The sequence below is a fragment of the Etheostoma spectabile genome, chromosome 13 (assembly GCF_008692095.1).
Source record: "Etheostoma spectabile isolate EspeVRDwgs_2016 chromosome 13, UIUC_Espe_1.0, whole genome shotgun sequence".
NCBI lineage: Eukaryota > Metazoa > Chordata > Actinopteri > Perciformes > Percidae > Etheostoma > Etheostoma spectabile.
Genome location: NC_045745.1, coordinates 8,496,820 through 8,506,035, shown reverse-complemented (window position 1 = coordinate 8,506,035; position 9,216 = coordinate 8,496,820). Strand labels below are relative to the sequence as shown.

At 40.9% G+C, this 9,216-nt stretch overlaps 1 protein-coding gene across 1 annotated transcript in view; it reads left to right on the top strand.

Moving 5' to 3' along the window:
* Window positions 1-2,838: 2,838 nt before the first annotated feature.
* grk6 (G protein-coupled receptor kinase 6) overlaps window positions 2,839-9,216 on the top strand; it is a gene marked incomplete at its 3' end in the record, with an annotated part of 106,977 nt that continues 100,599 nt past the window's right edge. The window contains 1 exon segment of the mRNA XM_032534618.1: window positions 2,839-3,106. Within this exon segment, the coding sequence (XP_032390509.1) occupies window positions 3,055-3,106 (52 nt within the window).

The following is a 9,216-nucleotide window of genomic DNA, read 5'->3' as shown; positions in this document are numbered from 1 at the left end:
AGGCTGTCAGTTGAACGGCGTTTTGAGCTAACGTTAGCATCAAACAGTCAAAGATAGCTAGAACGTTTTTGAAATGATTCTCATCTTTCTGTTATTGTTTGTAATGAGAAAAGTTTATTATTTCATGGATTTCACAAGTGTCAGTGTGACACGTTATGCCGTAAACCGTTCAAATCTGAGCATGCGCGGCTCAAATCCGCACTCGACTCACATCGGGGAGAGACAGCAACGAATCACGTAGCCTACTCTCTCGTCTCCTCCTCACTTCCTCGGCTGCTTAAACCTCCGTTTGTCTCAGTCTACATGCAAACAGGAAAACGAAGAAGAACGAATTCGCCGTTTTTGCGTGTAAACGAAGGGAAACGTCTCAGTTTTTCAAAATAAAAGCACTGACGCGTAAACAGGGACCCGACTCTCCCTGCAGGTGACGCCTGAGTGGAGACACCTGCAGCGGCTGCTGTCACCCTCTAGATGTCAGTCCGGGTCCAAGAAGAAACTGCAGCCTCATTGGTCACCTCAGCTCTGACGTCATTCATCAAAACAGCAGCAGGGTCAAACGAACACCAGGGGGGGGGCAGACTCCATCAAACTGCCAAAGGTGCACTTAGGTGAAAGATTGAAGTGTGTGTCCTTCGCTTACTTCTACTCACAAATTAAATTTAAAAAAATCCTATTTTTCTCATTTATTTTGACTGAAAATTGCTGTTAATTTAAGAGGCCTCCGAAGCCTGTTTTGGTCCTTTTTATTGTTGTTGTGTTGTCTGCACAATGGCTGACATTTTTGCTTCTAAATTCCTCTTAATATATATTTATTTATATATATATATATATTCTTCCCCTTTTTGTCTTTTATTTTCTGATGTGCAGGCAGCAAACTGTTCTCCTGTTCTCTAGCTTTCTGTTTTAGTTTCCATTACAGCATTTTAGTTTCCATTTCAGCCAATTTCCTATTATTTTCATCCTTTGTCCACTCCTCTATAGTAACATATCAGATTGTTGTGCCTTTTGCTTTCATCGATCGGTGCAGGGAAATCCACTTTCTGTGAGATGAGCCCTGAAGAGCAGCAGCAGCAGCAGCTCTGGGGTCAGCATTGATTTCTGAATTTGTAACAGTGCATTCATTTTGTTTGATAGGCTACGTTCAGGGTCCCTGGGACACCACAGCCTTTACTGAGGAATTGGATTTTATTCAAATGTTTGATTCAAATAGTGTGACGTGTGTCGTTGTGAAATACAAATGAAGTGGTTGGGGATTATTTTTTTCACCCTGTAATTAGCGCTGCATATAAACTCATCCTGGAACCTCGTGGAAAATTCTTCAAACACGATCAGGAAATATCAGAAATGATCTTGTACGTTATCATGAGTGACGAATAAAAAAAATGTGACATTTGTTTTCTGGACATGTTGATCGCATCCACGACAGGAATCACAGGATCAAACATCTCTGAAGATAAAGAAGTGGATGCTTCTAGGATGGTATTTCAGTTTTAAAGGGAATAACGGATTCATCATTTTGGTCTTAAAAATGTAAAAACAAATTAAGAAATACCAAACATAAATGGCATGTACGTTAAAAAGCAGGTTTTTTTGGGCAGCTACAGAGCTGTGTCTAGCAATCGTGGCCCATTTTTAACCAAGCCAGCGGCTAAAAACGGGCTATTACTTATCAATAACATGTCTTTCACAAAGTCACATGACTTATTTCACATTTAGTATGTTATCCACATACCATAACTTGCACTATGTAGTTGTTGTGACGCCTACTTGTGATTTCCTTCTGCACACATGTAGGCTAATGAACGTTAGCACTGTTGGAGGGAGCGTGCATGAGACCCATTTAAGCTTGTCAGTCACAAAGACTGCTTTTATTCTGCATCGATACTTAAATCACTTTAATACTGAGCTGAATATAGTCTGCTATCCAGCCCTCTAACCCTAAAGATACAGATTTATGTTTTAGCTTTTCAGAATGAAAGTGTTCCTCACTGGCAGGACGCCTGACCCGTGTGTTGTCCAAGGTTAACCCTGCACTTGGCCTTCCTGGTCAAAAATGTGCATTTCCGATGTTTTTGTCGCTTTTTCTGATTTATTTCTCACTTTTTTCCAGCTTTTGGCGCTTTATTGAAAAAAAACCTGAGCTGGTTTAATAACAGGTTTTACATTTGTTCTTGGAATTCATGGTCAACACACCTCATTTGTAATCAAATTATACACGCGTTTTTAGTTGAAAAGACAGAAATTATGAATTATTTTGACTAATAGTTAAGATCAGAGGATGTTGAGTGGATCTCAGATTCAAATGCTATATTAGATTAAATAAAACACCCCAAAAAATTCAATTAATCATCATTAATTTCCCCCTGAAGAGTGTTGTATGGAATCATCCATGTTACTTTTGGGCAATTTGGTTGAAAGAAATCCATATTTCAGATATAAAACACTTAAAAAAATTAAATTAAATTAAAATTAAATCAAATTAAATAAAAAACAATCAAATTAAATAAATTAAAAAATTAAATTAAAATAATTAAAATTAAATTAAAAAAATAATTAAATTAAATTAAATTAAAAAAATTAAAATCAAATTAAATTAAAAATTATTTAAACTAAATTAAAGTTGACCCGAGGACAACACAAGTGTTAAAAACGAGGCAGGAAGTGTGAGCGGAGTGAGACGTCTGTCTGTGACATCTGCGTCATGTTCTGTAAAAAAATAGTTTTATTAAACAGCAATTTAATAAAAAAAAAACAGAGTGTGTTTCTTCCTCGTTTCTGACAGCAGGAGGTGGAGGTGGAGGAAGGAGGAGGAGGAGGAGGAGGAGGAGGAAGAGGAGGAGGAGGAAGAGGAGGGGAGGGGCTCGGACTGTTACCGGACAGGACTGTGCGAAAGCAGCAGAAAAGGAGGGTTGAATTTGACCTCCTTGGCTGGGCGGTGGGAGGAGGTGGGTGGTGCACGGTGGTGTTTTAGGGAGGATAACCCGAGATTGAAGCCGCCGGTTGGGACCAGGAGCTCCGTCCGCCGCTGCTGCTGTAACCCCGGACATCATCAACATGGAGCTGGAGAACATCGTAGCCAACACGGTGCTGCTGAAAGCACGGGAAGGTAAGGATGGAGATGGCGGTGTGACAGCTCCTCTCCCCCCGGGCACCTTACCGACACAGCCCCCCCAACCCCCCGCCCCACCGGCCGGAGGGATGCCCCGTGCATTACCGATATTAACGGCACTTCCTCTTACCCGGCCGGTGAGACCTTCTGTTGATGCAGTTACATGCGAACAGGATATTAATGCGCGCTGTTCTCCCGAGGGGATGGCACGACGCACCGAACTCCCTTCTCAACTTCAGCCGTTTAAAGTTTTCGGGCGTAATAGTGACGATAGATAACGTGCGTTGACGCATCTACCGATCTGGCTGACTCTTTAGCAAACAGTGGCCAATTCGGCGATGCAATGCACTGTGCCATGTTTGAGTGAATTGCTTGATTGCGATACAATCTCTGCCTTCCTTGTTGTCAGCGTTTGCAATAAACCGTCAATAACGTCTGTTGTAACACGCTAACCACAGTTACAGTGACGCTAAGGCTTGGTAAAAGACAGCGGGGATGCCAAGTTAGCCCCGTATAGTTTAACACTAAAATAAAGCACTGTTTATGAACGGATGCCGAGTTAAAAAGTGGGTGCTGGAGACTTGTAAAACGCAGACGGTATTGTGTAATGTGCACGGACACAATTGTAATTTAAAGGGCGCGTAAAATCGCCTGATTGAAGTGACTCTGGCCTGGGTCTGATTATGAACATGAAAGGCGAAGTATGAGGTCCGGAAGGGGTTGCAACTGTGAAATGTGACTGCGGCGACACATCGGGCTTCCCTTGCTGATGTTGCAGCATCGTCCTGTCGTTTGCGAAACAGGATGTTGAGCCAAAGCCACTGCTCTGCGCAGTGGGTTTGTACTTTGTGCACAGAATTGCAATTCATAACATTAAGGTTTAAGCCCTTCTGTCGAAACGGCTTTTTATTTGCTACGCACTTTATGAACTTATGATGACTGTTCGCCAACACCAACAGACCCAGGATCAGTTTCTACCCACAAGATGAGTGTCATGATCTTATGCGAGCTTATCTCTGCTTCAGCTAATCTGTTGTGCTTGTGGGACCAGCAGTCAAGCCTCTGGGTTGGCACCCGTCTGCCCAGCTTAAGTGCCCACAAGCAAGGCACCATGTCTCTGTGTCATCTGACATCTTGTCTGACTTCCAGACAAGATGTTCATTTACCAATGGGGAATAAAACGTGTTATATGATCATCGTTATTGCCTTAGCCAACTGGACAGACTAACTGGTTTACCTTGTTGGATTCAGGTGTACAAGAGACACATTTGCTAGTATGCAAAGATATATATATATATATATATATATATATATATATATATATATATATATATATATATATATATATATATATATATATATATATATATATATATATATATATATATATATATATATATATATATATATATATATATATATATATATATATATAAACCTCCAAGGCAATGCAGAGATATGCAGCCAGGTGAAGCCGGCAAATAGTCTTGTAAATTAACTGCTTATCAGGCGCAAACCGTTCAACAGAAGTCTTCCGAAGATGAGGCCATTCTGTTCAATTTAAAAGACAACGCTATACTGTATTATGGGAGTTTCAGTGTTAATTAAAGGGGCACTCCACAGATTTTACAGCTTTCAAAAAGATACAAAAAATAACTGAGGCTTGAAATTTTTAATTTGAACTGAAAGCCTGCTACAATCTGAAGGGGTGGGTTTGGGAAAAAAGTGGGCATCGTCGTTACGTCGCATTGTTAAAATGGTATAATCCAGTGGTGGAAGCAGTATTGAGATCTTTAGTACAAGTAGCGACACTACAGTGTAAACATATTGTGTTACAAGTAAAAGTCCTGCATTCAGAATCGTTCTTAAAGGGACGCTTTGCCGATTTGAGTCGCGCTCGGTGTCATCTTTGTGTGGCCAGCGCACGGAGCTGGGAGCAGCCGAGGTCTGTCGACATCTCAGCGGACCTCGTGATGCGTTCAGGGTCATCCAGCGGGTCTTGGCAGACCTCCACTGCTCTGCTCAGTTGGGCGCTCCGCCCTCACACACTGCCCACACAAAGATGACACAGAGCCGGGCAAGGCAATTTAGCATTGTTGTATCGATATCGACATATATGAGACTGGATATCGTCTTACATTTTTGAAAAGTGTTGTTTTTTCCTGGTTTTAACAGTAAAGTGATGTAATTTTCTGAACACACCGGACTGTTCTAGCTGTTCCATTATTTGCCTTCTTCCCACATAGTTATTATATCAACATAGCTGATGGTTATTTATCCAAAAATCTCATTGTGTGCATTTTTTGTGAATGCACCAATTGTCAAACCCTGTAATACGGCCACAATATAGAAATTGAGGTATTTGGTCAAAAATATTGGGATATTTAACTTTCTCCATATTGCCCAGCTCTAACACAGAGCTGAATTTAAATGATCAAAATATTAAAGTATCAAAGTATTAAAGCACAAAAGCATATGCATTTAATACACTTAAAGTACAAACAATTAAAGTACTTTTAATTAGTGAGTGATGCGTTAACGTGTACATCTCTTTAATGCTGGTAAAGGTGGTGCCAATTTTATTTAGTAACTTTATATACCGGGCATCTTAACTTATAATAATAATAATAATAATAATAATAATTCATCCTGTGTTAGTTAATTGATATCTTGTATGCCAAATCTAAATCTGCAAAGTAACTAGTAGAAGTAAAAAGTAGCATACAATGGAAATACTCCAGTAAATTACAAGTATCTCTAAATTATCTCTAAAGTATTGCACCACTGGCAGGAGGACCCACAGTTGAGACCGAAACAGTTTTTTATGGATAACCCTGTTTTGTAATAAAGCCGGACCAACTGGGGAAATAAATACAACATTAAAAGCTTAAGTCCCAGTGCCTTATGTGCAGACGTTACCTATTCTTTAATAATAATAATAATAATAATAGATAGAGTTAAGCAGAGAGATGGCAGAAGGAGGATTTCTATCTATTAACCCTTGTGTTGTCTTCCCAGAGACTGAACTTGTCGTCCTTCAGGGTCAACTTTTTTTTTTTTTCCAATGTTTTTTGATGCTTTCTGAAATGTGTGTCACTTTTTAATAATACCTAGTTTTTGTTGTTTTAAAAAAAACAACAACAAAAAAAACAGAAATGATGGATTATTTGGGCTCATAGTTAAGATCAGAAGATGTTGAGTGGGTCACAGTTTGTTTCAAAACGCTATAAAATTGAAAAAAAAAAAAAAAAAAACACCCACAGTTCAATGAAAGTAAACAGTAATTTCACATGGTTCCATACATTGTACATTCACACTTTTATGTAATTTTGGGGCAATTTGGTTCAAAGAAACCCATAATTCTAATGTAGAAATTGGTCATATTTGACCCAAGGACAACACAAGGGTTAAGAGGGCAGCAACTTAAATCCTGCATTCAGGGGGTGAGAACTAGCGGCCATGATGGATTCTGCCTTTTTAAGCACATGTCTATTGTACAGAGCAGTTTAAAAAAAAAATTATTTAACCAGGAAAGTCCCGTTGAGGTTAAAAACCTCTTTTTCAAGGGAGTCCTGGCCAAGAGGCAGAGCAAAAACACAATCAATGACATTTATTAAAGTTATACAACACAGACATTTGCAAGGTAAACGGGTCATTTCAGGTTCTCTCGATCTGGATTTAAAAGCATTTAAGGAAATAAATTCTTGTTCTTGTTCTTGTTCTTGTACGCTTTGATGAGATAGTCTCAAACCTAATTTAAATAAACCATAGTTTTGCTTTATTTAGGTCAAAGTTCTTGTACCTTTGCTTTGGTTTACATCTAATATTCTGTAAATATCTCAACTCCTGTTTGAGCTTTCTGTTCTCATCTCTCTCTTAACAAATACTAAATCACTAAAGTACTCCTTTAACTACAATTTGCCTATAGTTCACATTAGCAATGTGTATTTTCCAAAGCCAGTTTACCTTCAAAATCCAATCGCAGTGGCCTTAAAAGGAGCTCGACAGCCATTTTCTTTACTATACTGTACTACAGCTTAATATACTTCAGGCCCAGACAAAGACCCCTCTGTGTCTTCTCTCATGAAACTCTCTCTGAGTAACTTCAACGACCAAAAGTCATGTTGTGTGTTGTGTGTTGTGTGATGTGTGTTGTGTGATGTGTGATGTGTGACACCCGTGTTGCACACGAAGAGATCAAAAGAGGCAACAGGTTTCATTTGGAAGAATCAATCTTTCTCTGGACCGAGTGCTCTCTCAATAACTCACGTGAACTTTTGACAGACTAGATTGAAAGGTACAAAAAATAACTGAGGCTTGAAATTTTAAATTTGAACTGAAAGCCTGCTACAAACTGAAGGGGTGGGTTTGGAAAGGAGTGGGCATCGTCGTTACGTCGCATTGTTAAAATGGTATAATCCAGTGGTGGAAGCAGTATTGAGATCTTTAGTACAAGTAGCGACACTACAGTGTAAACATATTGTGTTACAAGTAAAAATCCTGCATTCAGAATCGTTCTTAAAGGGACGCTTTGCCGATTTGAATCCCGCTCTGTGTCATCTTTGTGTGGCCAACTCACTTATAGAGTCCTGACTGCTTCTCCTATCTCGACTTAAGTTGCAGAAGCAACTCCTAAACTCGTTTCCTGTCCTATCTCAGACCTCCTATCTGCTCTTAACTTAAGAAATCCTAAATATAACAATAAATTTGATTCTTCAATCCGCCCTCGTCCTGTCATGCCTGTATCTTTGATTAGCATGTACCGCTTGAGTCCTTTGTTTTAGGACCCACCCATTCATCCACCCACCCACACATCCATCCATCCATCCACCCATCCAACATCCATCCACCCATCCAACATTCATCCATCCATCCACACATCCATCCATCCATCCACCCATCAACATCCATCCACCCATATCCACCCATCAACATCCATCCATCCATCACCCATCCACATTACACCATCAACATTCATCCACCATCCACACATCCATCCATCCATCAACATCTCCACCAATCCACACATCCATCCAACATCCACATTCATCCACCCCATCACCCACACACACATCCATCCATCCATCCACCCACCCATCACACATTATCCACCCATCCACACATCCATCACACACATCACAACATCATCCACCCACCCACCCACCACATCATCCATCCCATCCACCCCATCCAACATTCATCCACCCCACCACCCACCATCCACATCCACCCATCCAACAATCCATCCACCCACAACCATTCATCATCACCATCCACACATCCATCCACCCATCCAACATTCATCCATCCATACATCCATCCACCCATCCAACATTCATCCACCCATCCACATCACACCCATTACACATTCATCCCCACCCACACATCCAACATTCATCCACCCATTCACATCATCCACCCACCCAACACCAACATCCCCACCACCAACATCCATCCCTCCATCATCCAACACCATCCACATTCCACCCATCCAACATTCATCCAACCCAGTCAACATTCATCCCACCACCCACAATCACTCATCCACCATCAACATTATCCACCCACCCACACATCCATCCATCATCCACCCATCCACACATTCATCACCCACCACAACATTCCATCAATTCATCATCCTCCACCTATCCCCACATCCAACATTCATCCATCCATCCACACACCATCCACCCATCCACACATTCATACCATCCAACATCATCCACCCCATCCACATTCATCCACCCACCCACATATCCACCCATTCAACATCATCCACCCCACCCACATCAACCATTCCACCCATAAACATTCATCCACCACCCACACACCAACATCCATCCACACCATCCGAAACATTCATCACACCCATCCACACAATCCATTCAACCCATCCAACTATGCCACCCACCCATCCACCCACCCATCCACACATCCATCCACCCATCCAACATTCATCCATCCACACATCCACCATTCATCCACACATCCGCCCATCCAACTTCCACCGCCACCCATCCATCCACCCATGGCGTTTTGAGCTAACGTTAGCAATCAAACAGCAATAGTTAGCTAAAACGTTTCTGAAATGACTGCTAGCTTAGCTA